We start from the raw sequence: 16,338 nt of genomic DNA, 5'->3' as shown, positions 1-16,338 counted from the left end.
TGACGGTAGGCTGGTAGAGATCCCAATGAGTTATAAAATCGATTTGGGTATACGTGCACTCCACACTTGGTATTACTAGTACACAAAAATATGGGTAATAAAAAGTAAAAGGATGTCTCATACATTAATTTACTCTAATCCTGCCTAAAAGAATTTCAAGTGCCATGGCTATTGAGGATTCCCTCTTTTTTTCAAATGAAGATAGTCCCACACATCTTCAACAATACTTTTTACAAAAGCAATAAATCATGCTAATCATCAAGAAAATTAATAAATGTGTGGGGAATACAATTTGATTTTGAATGTCAGTGTAATAGCCACAGCATTACAACATGTAAAAGCTACAAGTGCTAGTTTTCAGAAACATAGCTGATCAGTTCTGACATTCATGCATCTAGTTTTTCACAAGTTGTTCACATGAAACATTTGATATAGATAGTATTTAGATATAAAAGGTTTTTTAGATTGGTATTATTACTATGTTTCATACTGTACAACTCTTGCACTGGAGACTGAATGGTGGTCTTTAATTTATGCACAGTACACACAAACGTATAATCATTTATGAATATTATTTCCCTTACAACAATATTTATAAATTCAGAGATACATGGTTTTGAAACTACAAAAAACAGGTCCTATGAACAAGGTTTTGATAATGTAACAAATACATCATTTCCAAATGGTAGACACATACAATCTTGAGAGAATGTGAAGCAACACGTTCTATTCTGGGAACATTTCCATGTAAGACACAAGACATAAAAAATGGTCTTAAATTACTTTTATGTGATAACAACAATATACCTGAGCCTCAACATACAAACCTGCACATCAGAAGGTTTCATTCGAACTCCTTTCTGCCCAACAAAAATATCATCAATATCAATCAGAATAAAGCGGTCCAGAGGAAGGCTAAGTTTTCCATGGGAAAGGAAAGAGATTGAATCAAGAAAGAGAAGCTTATGCAGCCAGAATTTAAATCCTCCCCCAAATAATACACGTTGGATGCCATCTATTTGCCCCTGATCCTGTTAAAACACAAAGAAATCTGTAATTTTTGAAGCAAAGTAGCTAATTTATGTATAAACAGCACCTCTCAGTTCTCTAATATAGCTATTCCAACAATGTACAGATTTTTACTACTGGGTATGGTTAAGTGTTTATTAGATATATAGAATTAACTTACCCACAGAAAAATGAATCTTGCCACATGTTATGCAATGCACAACATACTAAATGATGATTGTTTATTGCACAAAAATTCACTGTTTATCTATACTGAAACTATAAAACATACTGTGTAATATTTACACATCAACTGCATAAAAAAAAAAAAAAAAAAAAAAAGAGATGAATGTTTGGCAATGCCAAATGCCCACACAAACAATGACTGATAAGTATAAAGGTCATAAATCTATATTCCATCACAAACAGTAAAATTTTAACTGAATAGTTTCAAATTTTAGATCTAAATGTAGAAAAAAACATTGTATCTACAATAGGAAGCTTAATGACTTTGTACATACAAAATCACAGTGTTCTACATTAATCAATGTAAAAATCAACTGCAATATCTTTTCATCATTATTTTAATCTTTAAGTTTGTAAATAAAGTAAATACATTTGTAGGAAGTGCAAACAAATTGCCAATAAGGTTGAGCCCTTTTTTGGAAAACTTTTATTACATATAATTTTTTTCAAAAACACAAATAAAAACATTAAATAATGCAGTGTGCACATTGTCATATCCACAGTTAGGCAATATTTTTCAAACTTTTAGATGAAATAAGCCACAGAAATGATAACTAATTACAATTGATCAATTTAGAGTTGAGAAGTTATAGGTATGGGAAACCGTAATAATAGCAGTCAACATGTTAAGAAAAAACAAACAGTAGTTTTATATACATTCCTCTCTTATGGATCTAATGATAGGTTAGTTTGATCTGCTAATAATAGTAAAGTTCTAACGTTTAGACAGCAACTATGAGCATTTAATGTGTTGGATGTAATTATGGAAAGTGTAAAAATAACTGATTGATACACAAGCCATTGCATGGTGGTAAAGTGTGAGTGAAAGATAGTATCACTTTGGGGAATATAAAGTTACAAATCATAAAAAAGGTTTTGTTTAAATTTTATTTCAGTCACTTGAAGAGGAAGGAAAGAAGGTCAATTGTGACAAATGAAAGTAAATAAATAGTAGTCACAAAAACACTATACTGTTATTCAGGTTTGTGGAAATAGCATTTTAAATACTATAAAATGTACAGAATAAAGAAAGGATCAGTATTACAGCTCATTTGTTTCATCATCAAGTATTTCACTGTATAAGAAAATGTTCAGTTTTGTCTTATTTCTAAATTATTTAAATTTCACAACACTGTGTGCAAAAGCTTAAAATCCATTACTGTCTGTTCTATTGCCGATACCACAGAATGAAATTAACTTGAGTATATAACTTAACAAAAATACTTTAACCTTTGTGCTTGCTAAAAAAATCCACTTTTGTGAAACTTTATAGATATTTGCACTATTTGAATTTGTAATACTGTGTCAATATTTACTGATTTGAAGACTAGTGCATTTACGTATGAGAAACACATGGCAAAATATACCATATATTCAGTTGATTTTCAGTAAATCCACAGGCCTAAAGTTTGTAATAAAAATTATTTAAGGTCCAACAGAAGTTGTTTTCCACATTCCTGAACAATCCTTTTATCTCTGTAGCTTACATGATTTTTATCAATGTTAAGCCTTTGTATACAAATATGTTTGAAAGCTTAATTACACAACTTTTATTAAGACTGAACCAAGTTACCTTTAATTCTAATGAATAAAAGGCTTTTAACTGTGGAAAATATTTCACTACCAAAGCTGTTTTACTGATAAATTTGAAATCATGTCTAGTCAAAATATGAAGTATATATATATATATATATATATATATATATATATCTATGAAAAAACTATTAATTTTTATTAGTAATTTCTTGTACTTGGCCAACTATTTACAAAACTGATAAACTTGCCTCCACTAATGTAGGCATAAGCTGGTTCTCACTGGCTGGTTTCCCTGTCAGATTGTGTGCCCGAGCCCAAGCTATAGGCTTATATGTGGAGTGGGCAGAATGAAATACTGTCCAATCTGATGTAGGAAGATCTCCATAAAAAGTCTCTTCTGGTCGTGTGAGCCTCAATACTGAAGAATTGGGATTCAGGTGGTAATCATAGAGCTTGAGATTTGTACTTATAGCCAAGTCAAAATCTGTTAATGTAGTTATTTCTCTTATCAAAAACATGTTTATAGTTAAAAGAAGTCAGAAAATTGTAAAATACACATATGTAAAAAAAATATGCAAACAGTTAGAATATAATTTGAAACTAGAAGACACATGCTATGGCAATAACACTTCTGCTCAAAATTCATGTAGTTTTCGGCTAATACCCTAATTTAAAATCTCAGCCTACCTCCTTGTAATTAAAAGGAAAATCATAGTTAACTTTTATGATCTTTCAAATTATTATTTTTTGAACAATAATTAAAATAATTCATAAAATCCTAAAATTTACTATTATTCAATCACACACAACACTACTTGTTGACTAAGCATTTTAATTACTAAGCTACTTAATCTTGTATGCAACAACCCTCAGTTTTAATTTATTGATTTGTCAGGCTCTAAGTATGAAAAAAAAACTTAAGCTATATCAAATAGCTTTTAAGGTAGATAATTCATTCGTAGCTACTGGGTAAGATGTGCTAATTTAAATTTACATTATAGCAAAAAAACCAATAAAACTTAGGCAGTGAAGATCAAATGGCTTGTTCTGAAAATTCCAAAAACTGCATATCATGTTATGCCATTGTCAACAATTTTTACACACATCCATTATTTTAAGTGTTCTTTGAAGTCAACTTTCCTAAGTATTCCAAGACTTGAAATCTGACATTTATTTAAATCTCAAAATTCTACAAGAATATTACAATAATGGTTTCCTATTGCTAAGCAGAAGAACAATCATACTTTTTACTATTAAATAAATGTTTAGTAACTTTCATTACAGAATTTCTTTTGACATTCCTTCTCAGGCATAAATGATCTTTATCAACATTTGAATTTACTGCACAGATCTGGTTTGTTTACTCGTAACATTATTTTATGTCCTTCCTATTGTTGTGGGCTTAGTTTTCAATATTTTAATAAAAATGTTTTTTTTATTGTTTGCTAGAAGGAGTTTGACACAATGTAATGAGGATATGCGATGCTTGTGTATTTCCCAGGTATCTAGTCTACACTTTACGTGAGATTTTCTATAGACTACAAAAAAGTAATATAAGAAACACCAGTCAGTAATAGTTAATCTGAGATACTTCGTTAGTCAGCAAGTCTGTTAAGTGTTGTCAACCAATTACCAATTTTGTTGAGTTTGTGTCATACATAGAAAAGTTAACAAGTGAATGTTAAGTTTTATTTGTGAATTAGGCTTATCACTGGTATGTTAAACCATTCAAGTTGTTAAACTTTCTCTTGAAGAAATAAAATGCTTTACTTTTCCTTAAGTGAACTGGACTTCCTATTATTTTTACGAAATAATCAAAACGAACCAAACCAGCAAAAGAAACTGTTATAACACAACCAAAATTAAGCCATTCTTGACATGAGAAAGGTCTAGAAAAGCTAGATAATGCTCACTACCTGTGTCAATCTAAATTCACAGGTAAAAACCATTTACTGTAACTAATAAAACATCCTTACTAATAACATTATTACTTAAAGAATAATGGATTTAAAAATGACAGTTTACAACTCCCACTTATGTAAAATGTAAATAACGAGTTGATTATACATACCATCATTAAGACTTGTTAAAAAAGTCGAATTCTAACTATCTTAAAAATTTACATTAACATATCCAACATGTAAAAATCAGGTTAACACATTGACTGTTGACTACGAGTAAACTCTTTGAAAAGATTATGCTATTGTATAGTAAACAGAAAATGGCATCCAATTTGTTAGCAGTTTGGGAAATATAAATCAATGTAATAATCATGATCAAATTTATATTGTATCATTATTTATGCTATTGAAATTCACTGAAGTGCACAAACATGATATCTCCACAAAAATCACTTCAACACAAGTAAGACTAATGGACAGATGGTTACAATAAGAAAATAAATGATTATAACTGAAATAGGCTTACTCTACATGATCCAATGTTTGATCAGGTCTAAATCAATAAGCAATAATATTCAATAAACATGTTCAAATTTTATGATTTTATTCTTTCAATGTTTCATGAACTAACAAATTCTCACATCATAACCAAATGACAAAAAATAATGTCCAGTAAATGATTATAAATGTCTCTTTGTCTTCTTGTTTATCTGTCCATTATTGAGGCACATGGTACTTCTTGAAGCATTTATCTATACAGAAGGCTAGTTTTTCGGGCACAAATGTAGTGGGTTTCTCCTCTACCAGCCTTTGTGCACACAAAACATGGTTTGATTGGCTTTTCTTTCTTTTCCGTGGGTGGCAAATGTGAGGTAGTGAAAAAAATCAAGAGTTCGCAATGAAATTGAGAGTGCATGTCGCCTCTGGCCTTGAAGATCCTCCATGGTATTACCTAGCAGATGAATTGTTACAGGTTCATGACAATTCAATAGTTTCATTTGCTGCCCTCTATTTTCATTGTATAGGATGTGGGCATTCAGAATAAATATCTTGAAGATGTGAAGGGCAATCTTCTTGTACCATCGTATTGTCTTATGTAGAGTTGAGTAATACAATGTCTGGTCATATCTGTCTATCCCGGACATGCCAATGTTGTAATCACGAACTATACTGAGTTTCTTCGAAATGTTATTTCGAACTACATCAACTACTTCCACTCTGTGCATGTTGCTTATTGTAAGCACTTTGTTCTCTTTACAAACTACCCCGAGTCTGACTGCTTCTATTTATGTTCCCCCTTCAACTTTCTATGGACCACATCCTTTAGATTTTCTTTACAGTCAAACCAGTGTTCCACATAAGTAGGGTTGATTGCAAAGTCAATTTTTTCACCAGGCTCACAGAATTGTAATAATTATCTGTGTACAAGACATGACCTTTGTCCAGATAATCAGCCAACTGATAAAGTACAACAGCGTGAGACTGTTACAAGCTGGGATCACATTCAAGGCCAGTTCTACAGTATATGCACATTTTCAGCATCAGACTTCAAGATTTGCATAGTTTATAGAGTTTGCCTCCATATTTGTGGCATTTGTTTTTGATATACTGTCGAAACAAGAGCCTGTCACACCAAAGTATCTTATACAGATGATCATCATGAGATTGGGAATTGTCTGCAAAATGCCAAAAACATAAGAGCATTTGGAAGCTGTTGCAACTCATACCAGAAGTGCTCCAAGGTAGTTAGGTTATTTGGACTCCTGTGAATCAACAAGGCAAGAAACTTTCATTTCTGTTGTATCTGTGTCCTTCCAGTATTTTAGATGTGATTCTCTTTGCAATGGTTGATTTTGGCTGTCGTATATCAACTTGTTTCTATGACCATGATATCTAGTAATTGTGGAGTCAAGAATAAGTCAAAATAATCACCAGGTGAAGCATCTGGTAATTGAATTCTAAGACCAGAGTTTTCATTGAAAGCCAAATCGGGTGGATCTTGCACAACATTTGACCACTTATGCAATGGGACATCAGGGTTCACACCTTCAACTGCTCCTCTATCATAAACTGGTGTAGCAGAATCTCTTGTTGTTGCTATCATCAGTATGCATTTCTATCTGAACATCACTGTCATCTGAGGGCAGTGCTTATAGATAGGTACCATTTGAATGTAAAGTATATGCACATGTATACTTAGCTTGGCAGATAACATGTTAATTTGAAGAAAAAAAAGGAGATACAAGAAACATTTAGGTTTAAATCCTTGAAACTCATTCACAAAAATTCTGTAACTTTGTAAAACTGTTAAAGTAAGCACGTCCATTACTCTTAGTTTCAAAATAACTTTTATGTAGAATGATATTTATAATCTGACAATTTCTTATAAAGAAATTTAACTGAACACTTGTTTAGGCTATGTAGATGAAACATTTTAAACAATATGGAACACTTGTATATGGACGAATATGATACCAACAGTAAACTGATAAATAACGATTTATAAGCATAATGAAGTGGTACATTTTTGGAAGAACATTGGTCTGTCTTCTTCAGGTACATGAATTAGACAAATGTTCTGTTGAAACATATAGTTTTTTCCCCCTAAAATAAACCACTTCATTATTCTTATAAATCATTGTTTGTCCCTTTACTATAATATGAAACACACAAACAATGACTACCAAATGCTCAAAAGTGGTACCACTGGGAGAAAAATCTGCTCTATTTCCTAGTAGTAGTAGTAATAGTACCACAGATAAAAAAAAATTAAACAGAAACATTTTGAACTACAAGCTGTATATGTTCAGTTCAGTTTATATTTTGGCTGCAAGTCAACTGAAATATGACTTAACTCCAATGCATACAAAGCTACCATTTGGTGGAAATAATGCAAAATACAATGAAATGTTTAACTCTTTCCCATGGAACAACCTCGTAACCATTTTGTGCTTGTTATAGTTCTCATACTATAACATTTAATATAGTATTTGTATCTTCACAAATCAGATTATTTAATGAAGTATTTTTACAAAAGATTTGTCCTTGAGTATACTACATAGTAGTCTGAGTGTTAAGTGATTTTCATGTTAAGATTAAAAATACTTTTCTTCATCTCAAAAATCTCAAATTTTATTTGTATAATCTCTAAAACCTCTTAAATAGAGTTCAAACGTTTTCTTTTCAGTAAAACTTTATTTTATCTGTTATTTTTCTCTACCCTAACTTTATACAAGGTTGATCAATGTGACTTACCTCATAACCACACAAAAAAAATCTAAATTACCCTTTTTTTCTTTCTATAATGACTCATATTGTAATAAGAAACTACATTTGTTTATCCTAAATAGCTTTACACTTATAACAGTATACATCTATTTATACTTTTTTTAATTGCTTTATTGCCCTTTGAACCCTATCTAATTACTATTCGCACCATTATTAATTGTAAATCACATGGCAAATGTGCAGCTCACGTTACGTTATTTAATTACATTACCCACAAACTACTCGCGAGCATACCTCGTGAAAAGATTATATTATTATTTATTTCACCTAATCTAACATTAACTAACGTTCCTATTTTTACGTTTAGTTATTTTTATAATAATAAATAAAGAATACACATGAAAAACAAGAAAAAAAGCACTTAAGTGGGTCTTCTTTATTTTTGCTGTCAACTCTCAGTGATACATAACACTCATTTTTTTTATAATACTAATAGTAGTACTGCACTAAATCATTTTTTATTTCATTAATAATAATGCACTAGAGAACACAAAATAATAATGTGCAAAAAGCAGACAATGCCCCATATGTACTATAATTTTCCTGGCTCTCTAACTATGCAACAAGAGCTGTTAGGAATTCAGCTAAGCTTGTCAATGTGTTTTCTGTAGGAATAAAAGTTGTACTGGAAGAAAAACTGACAATTCTCTGTACAGAAAACAACGTAATATAATACATCATTTGATAGGTGAAACCTTGGCTTTCTATTGGTTACCAAAAATATAGTACTGAAAGTCAGAGAGAGCTATTGGCAGTTTCTAAAAGAGAGGATGTGACAGGTGGGCATGGCAGGAGGGGTCTAATTGTCTATTTCCTACCTCTGTAACCAAATAAGATTGAATACTATATCATGAATAATTTAGATTAAATTTCATAATTCTTGAATGGGTGGTAAATAAATTAGAGAACAGAAGATGCCTAGAGAGAAAATGACAATTCTCACACCATGGGAAATTCAAGTTTTTTTTTAAATATTGCCTTAAAAAGTAACATCTTAAAAATTATATACTATTAAAATATGGATTATTAGCTACATTTTTATGCTATATTTATTGGTATACCATGAAAAGAAAGTAGTTTAATTAAATTTTGGAGGTAACTCACTAAAACCTTATGACATATGCAGAAACAGATAGCTATGGTGTGAGGGTTAAAAAAAAGACAGACGAGTTTAGCATTCTGTTTTGGTTGTATTAGAATAAACCACATAGGGCTATTTGCTGTGTCAACTGTAGGGAATCGAACCCTGGATTTTATTACTGAATGTCTGTAGACTGCTGTCCCACTGGGAAACTGCATTAAGTTATCAAAATAAGTGCATGTACACTGCAAAGTGTACCTTAAACAACTAAATCTGCATATATATATTTAAAGCAATACAGTTTAATGACATGGACCTTTTATTGAACATGATTAATCACTAACAATTTTTGAATACACTACAGAAAGAACTTGTCAAGTTAAAATTATTTTTATTTTAGGATAAACACGATAAAAAGCTTTTTATAAACATTATATTCTGCTAAGTTTACCTAGCATCATCAGATGACAAATTTTAAATGAAAGCACACAACAATTCAACTGTCTCACCTTAGTGACGTTAAGATACGGTAATAATGTCATCCAGCAACAATGCATTAGAATCAAAATATAGATAAGTAGGGAAAAATTTTTACAGATAAGTAATAAAAATATTACCATTATGATTTTTCATTACTATTAATTAGTATCTATTGAAATTACGGTTTCTGATTATTGCTACTTTCAACTATTCAAACTATACAAGTAATTGAAATATTGCCATTATGTTGTTTGCTTGTTGTTAAGCACAAAGTTACATGATTCATCTATTCTTTGCCCATTTGAAGTTTTGAAACCTAATTTTTAATGTTACGATGGTTTTTGTTTTTGAATTTTTTACCACCTTGTAAAAGTAATCGATTAACGGGCTCCACAATTGAGCAATTAACAAATTTCACTAATTGCTAAATTACTACTATAATGGTCAAATTAAAAACAACTTCAGAATACTACTACAAACATTTACTAGAATAAGAATTTCTGTTTACCATTATGAATCTCTGTATGAACTAAAGGTTTTTCTTTAGGCCTTAAAAAGCCAATAACACCAACACCATATTCTAGACAATATTTGTCTAAAAGCTCTCGATTCCACTTGTTCATAAATAAGTACTTTTCATAATCTTCAAAAACAACCACAGCAAATTTTCCTTTATCTTGTCGTGTTAGAACTGGCAAATTCTTCCCTGCTATTTCTATCTTAAACCTGAAAGTACAAAGATTGTATATAAGAAAGCTAACTTCTAAGAAATTAGTTATATAATACTCAAAAATTATTTTTCTGTTTATTAATAATGTTGAAAATACATAACTTTACATCATGCTTATTTACTAATACATGCAATTAAAATGTTCCATATCTCGGTATCACTTATTTAAGTACATATAGAAGTGTTTGATTTAATTCCAGCTGGAAATTTAATCGATTAATCAATTACTCATGAACAACAATTGCATCAATTAGTGTCACAAACTAGTTTATTAATCAAAATTGCAATTAAATTGATTAAATGAAATTATTGTTATAAATTATTACTGCTTTAGATTATTCCAACAATCAATTAATTTAGATTCTGATCATGTCAATTGTCCCTAAAATAATCAAAATAGTCAAAATTATGATGAAATCAGTTCTCACAAAAATAGCAAACTAATCAAAATTAAGATTTCTGATTAATTTTATTTTTCATTATTCCAAATATTTAAGTAATTGAAATAGACACCAAACTTCCTCATCCTGGCTTTTGTTATGGAAAAGTTACTATAGCTATTTGCTACTGTTACTAATGTTGGACAACTGATAACGGGGTGGGGAAGGCTATCAATTAATCAACTGTAATCAATTAATGGAGCTGTTGAGTAATCAATCAGCAAATACTATTAATCTGCCAGCTCTAAACTTAATTCACAAGTATATGCATTACACATGTACAAAATAGTCAGGAGTTATTTTGGACTTTATTAAATCCCCTATTAACATATACATTATATATGTATGTATATATGCATTTCAGCTTTTCATTCATACCTCTTACACTGAAACTAAACTTGCCAAGTACCAACATAGGCAATTTCACTTTCTTTACAGCACTTAATTAAAATAAGTTTATCATGTTTATGATATCATGGTGACATCTTAAAGTTACCCATTATTAGCCAACTATTTGAATTAAATTTCTTTTGAAACTATCTGAGCAGTATTTTACACACAATTACATATTCTATGGAAAACTGATGTGAAAAGAACTAGTCTTTGCCAAAAAAACACATTACAGGAATATTTAAACAATCCAAGTTTGATCCAGGAAGTGCTAGTGACATATACAATGTACAAAATATGGTAAATTCAATTTTTCAAATATATAGTTATGACGACTGAATACCAAGTTTAATTGAAAAAAAATAAAAACATGCATCTGTGCCTTGCTACTGATTGTTTAGCAAAACTTTTATGTGCAAAGATGCAAAAGAAATATATGATAGAGAATGTATGACCCATACTGAAATGTATCAGTTAAATGCACCACAAGGACTTGACTTACAATTGTCTAATCTATATATATAAAAGCAAAATATGTTGTATGTTTGTCTGCTAACTCCTGGCACACTATTTGACCAATCTCCACCAAACTTGGCATGGTGACTCCTACAGTCCCCAGAAGTAAAATGGAGGGGTCAAAATTCTATCTGTCCATCCGTCACGCCGATAACTTTTAGATTTGAGGGTAGGTTGGTAGAGATCGTGATGAGTGATAAAATTGAATTGGGTATATATGTACCCCACAACTGGTATTGCTGGCACACAAAAATCATAATAATTGGCTGAAATTCCCCATTATGTTTGCTTAGTTGACAAGGAGATACATTGATGCAACATCCCCGAAATTTTGTCCAACCAGAACCCTCAGTTACAACTCCATAATAACCCACATGGTTTAGTTGTAGCACATTTCAATATTGAAAATGCTGAAGTTAAAGCATGCTTGTTTAGCTTATCAGGCTAACAAAGCTAAAACAAGGAAGATAGTCCATATATATAAAAGCAAAACTGTATGTTTGCCTGTCCGGTAACTCCACCCACACTATTTGACCAATCTCCACCAAACTTGGCATGGTCCCCAGCAGTAACATGATGGTGTCAAAATTACCAGTGGATGGTTTGACCCCCCCCATCTAATTCTGGAAAAACTTTTCCAGTAAAACTCCAGCTTTCCCCTTAAAGCCAATTACAAATGATTGTCAGACTTATGTAGTTTGGAATGTGCTCTTTCTATTGGTTATAAACATGCACTTAAGTGAAATAGGCATGAGCAGACAAGAATGGAGTAGTGGGAGGGGCTACTCTGGTGTGCTAAATATGTTATCTCAGCAAATCAAAAAGGTGGGAGGTTTTTATTTTATATTCTAGCTTGTCAATGTCCAAAATTTATGTTTCTGATTCGATTCATTAACAGATTTGGAGTGGTAGGTGTAATACAATACAGACAGACCAATAAAACAAGAAATGCCATGTGACACACACAAAAAAAGGATATTTAGTATCTTGTTTGTAATATTTTCTTTTGAATTAAGAAATTAAAACATATATTAAAATTTGAATTATACCCATGTTTTGATGCAAGTATTATTGAAATACATTGATAAAGTTGTTTAATTAAAATTCTAAAATAACCTAAAACATAGTGATATGCACTCTTTGACTTGTCCACAGCAAGAGGGTTAATACATGTAACTAAATCTTAGTTATTAGGAAAATTTAGGACATAATAAAAATGTATGTAATTAGAATAATCACTCAGCATTACATATTTAATTTACATTAAAAAACATGTATGTTAATTATGAGAACAAAATATTCAAATACAATAAGAATGGATATTTGTTAAATATAGAACACTTTTCATTGCCTAAACTGTGCATTTATAAATACACACACATTGTCATACATGAATGCATTAGTCATTCTGCTTCAACCTTTCTATGAAACAGCCTGCATAATAAAAATACAAATAGATTTCTACAGAAAACACATTATGCTAGAGCTTACCGGGTACGACTTGCTTCCAAAATTTCAGAGATCTGTTTTCCTAGCAGTGAATACTGGCTCTCTATAATGACCAATACTTTAGGATCAAGACGTAAACGAGCACTTGAGGCATGAACATTTAATTGTGAAGAACCATGAAAGTTGTTTAATAAATCTGATGATTGAGAATAACATTGAAATGAAGGCTGTGGTGGGTCAGGGTTGAGCCTAAGATAAAGACATTAAAATTAAAAACTGTTCCAAACACATCTAGTTATATATTTTTAAAGAAGTTACTAGACATTACGAACTAAGGTATTAAAGTCACTTACATGTACAGTGTCAAGAAGAAATATGTATACACATCTATATTTAAAAATCATATACATGTTCAACAGGTTGTCTTTTTAACATACTTGTCTACTCTTCAAGTACAAGACTGTGCCAAGACTACATACAATGCATTACATCAAATTATTACAAAAAACAAACACAATATTAATTTCATGTAAATAATAAAAATAACAATAACAAAATCTGCAATTATCATAATAGATAATATACCAAATAATTATTTAAAAAACTAGAATAGAAAACAACTTAAGAACAAATCTAAGAGATAAAAAGAAATATTACTTTTAACTTTCAAATGTCTGGATGCTTTGATGTTTTATGGTTTGTTTTATTAATTACACACACACACACACAAAAACCTATTGGATGAAATAGTTTGAAATTTCATTTTAACTTTCTACAGCTTATGCTGCTTCTGAAAAAAAAAGTATCTTATTTTTCTATGAGATATTTGTATGAATTCTCAGTTTTAAAAATATGAAAAGATTTCATTGTGATATTTTTTTTAAAAAAACAATTAAAAATGTTTTTTGATGTAGATTTTAATTATTGATTTTTATGTTCTCCTAAATTCTTCTAAGGCTTTTCTCTAAAGAATTTGTTTCATAAAACTGTTAACTGTATCTTTCTTTTGAACCAAGAAACACCACAGTTTCATTGTGTTTACAATCACTATTGTACAATAAAAATAATGTAATTTTACCCTTCCAAGATTATAAACAAAATTTTTTTTTAAACTGTTAATCTCGTTTTGTTTAATATATGTAATAAGTATTAAACCTGTTTTATATCCACACATACATACATATACACTTATACTTTTTCAGAGATTTTCTTTGCCCTCTCACGAAGTTACTTAGTCTGATAAGATCTAATGCAAACTTGGCCTAATATAGCCTTGTCAGTGAAGTGAAACTTAAATCATGTTGCACTAAACCATATTAACTAAGCCTACCAGGGACCAGATTGATTGAGGGGTAAATTAGTGTAATTGCCCAAACCCCCTGGACTAAGAGAAAAAATAAAATGTCTGCAACTGTGTCACTGTGACAACAGTGATTCTAAACATTTTCTATAAAGATTAACATTTTCTTACACTGAAAATTTATTTCTGACAGTTACTTACCTGCTCTCACACAAAGCTATCTCTATCTACTTTCTGTCCTCTAAGCATTGCTGAACTGAACATTACTCTCCACCAATAGTGTTGCACCACCTATTGATGCAGCTAGCTCCCTCTGCTATTCTCACTTTCTAGAATTGGTAGGATCTAAAAGAATAACACTGGCAGTGGGGAGGAATATTGAGAAGTGTGTGTGAAGGAGGTAAGTATCTATCGGAAAAATATTTTCAGTGTAATAAAACGTTAACTTCCAAAACAGTCTTACCTCCTCTCACAAAAAACTAGAATCCCACATTACAAAAGTAGAGGGGCTGGTGTAGCCACACAACATTGAAAACATGCAGAAAGTGACCACCTAGAATGAACAGATGTGCTCTGAGATGAACTGAAGCACACATGTGGGGTACCGCACTACTTCTGGAACAAGTATGCCCTTCACTCTTGAAGAAAGGAATTAACCTGATATGGGCAAAAGAAAAAAGGATGTGCACACAAGTAATCTGTTCTGAGATGCAATCCATAATTAAAAAACAACAAAAACAAACACCTGGCATAGCTATGGAGATACTCAACACCAATCTTACAGATGAGGTTCCACAACTTGTTTAGGATCAATCAGATAAAAATGAATAGAGAGTAATATAAACAATGTGTCTAGGGTATGTGGACAGCATTACATATACACATGAATCCCAACTATAAGTAAACAGAGTGTCAAACATCAAGCAACTGTAATTATGAAGAGGAAGTTGGCATGCAGCCAAAACCAGACAAACTCCCAAAACCACTGTAGGAGCAAGAGGTACAACAAACCAAGATCAGCATTAAGGGGTCACATCTGTAACCAGTATTAAGAGCAGAAATCTTAACTCATCCAGCCGTAAATGCAGGGAAAGGATATCCTCATCTGGAATTACGAGGAGGATATGGAACATTCGCTCAACCACAGGAACAGTGTACGTATGTCCTGTTGTGGATATTACAAGGCAGACAAAGTCCCTCAAACTCAACTGTAGGAGCAGGGAAGGAATCACTTGCAACAGAATTAACAAGGGGGCTCTCTACTGCACACAACCGTAGGAACACGGAAGTGTCATCCCAAACCCAGTATTATGAGAAGGATCCCACATAGGTTGGTCCTGTTTCCAACTAACAATTGTCCACCAGGGAATAAGCATCCAGGGGAAATAGGAGGAGGGAAACCAGCTTTGCCATATTCTCACTAAGTGGATATATGGAAAGTTAAAAGTACAGAAAATACTCGGGAGGAAGCCTCCATGGTCCACCACCACAGTGAGTGGGAACTGGTAAGGACTCCCTTGTTCCACTCAGAGAAGAAAGGGGGGAAGTAAGTGTGGTAGGGAGTCTGGAGGAATGTCACACTGGAGAAAGTGAAATTGGTGTTAACAATTTCCCAATTTGAAAAGCAGACTGTCCAAGATTTATTCTATCAAGGGGTCAGCAGGGATGGGCAGAAATCCCTTTCTGCTTTACTCATGAAAGTCCATGAGTGATAGTCTACAACTGAGTAAAACTGATGGATATTGAGAAACATATGTATATACCATTGGGCAAGCCACCAGTGGTCTTGCAGAAAACCCCATCTCTACAGTTTGCAGTATAAAGCTACCAGTAAATTGTGCAGGTTTAAAGCAAAGCATAACTGACCAGGCAACACCCACCACAGAGTGGAATCTCATTAGCAGTGGTAAAAAAAATAAATAAGCGTCTCTAAAATAAATAGATGTGATAAGACTTACCAAGTCAAAGGCAAA

At 31.6% G+C, this 16,338-nt stretch overlaps 1 protein-coding gene across 4 annotated transcripts in view; it reads right to left on the bottom strand.

Annotated features, from left to right (window-relative positions):
- Positions 1 to 16,338, bottom strand: part of LOC106460391 (bifunctional heparan sulfate N-deacetylase/N-sulfotransferase-like) — a 78,615-nt gene that overhangs the window by 39,469 nt on the left and 22,808 nt on the right. For all 4 annotated transcript variants that reach the window (XM_022387108.1, XM_013920081.2, XM_022387109.1 and 1 more), the window contains exons 3-6: positions 13,108 to 13,314; positions 10,049 to 10,266; positions 3,039 to 3,274; positions 828 to 1,031 (exon numbers count right to left, since the gene is read on the bottom strand). In XM_022387108.1, coding sequence (XP_022242816.1) covers positions 828 to 1,031; positions 3,039 to 3,274; positions 10,049 to 10,266; positions 13,108 to 13,314 — 865 coding nt within the window. The remainder of the gene's footprint in view (positions 1 to 827; positions 1,032 to 3,038; positions 3,275 to 10,048; positions 10,267 to 13,107; positions 13,315 to 16,338) is intronic.

Source organism: Limulus polyphemus, unplaced genomic scaffold, assembly GCF_000517525.1.
Source record: "Limulus polyphemus unplaced genomic scaffold, Limulus_polyphemus-2.1.2 Scaffold763, whole genome shotgun sequence".
NCBI classification, from domain to species: domain Eukaryota; kingdom Metazoa; phylum Arthropoda; class Merostomata; order Xiphosura; family Limulidae; genus Limulus; species Limulus polyphemus.
The sequence above is the reverse complement of the archived record's forward strand: the minus strand, read 5'-3'. Positions and strand labels throughout refer to the sequence as shown.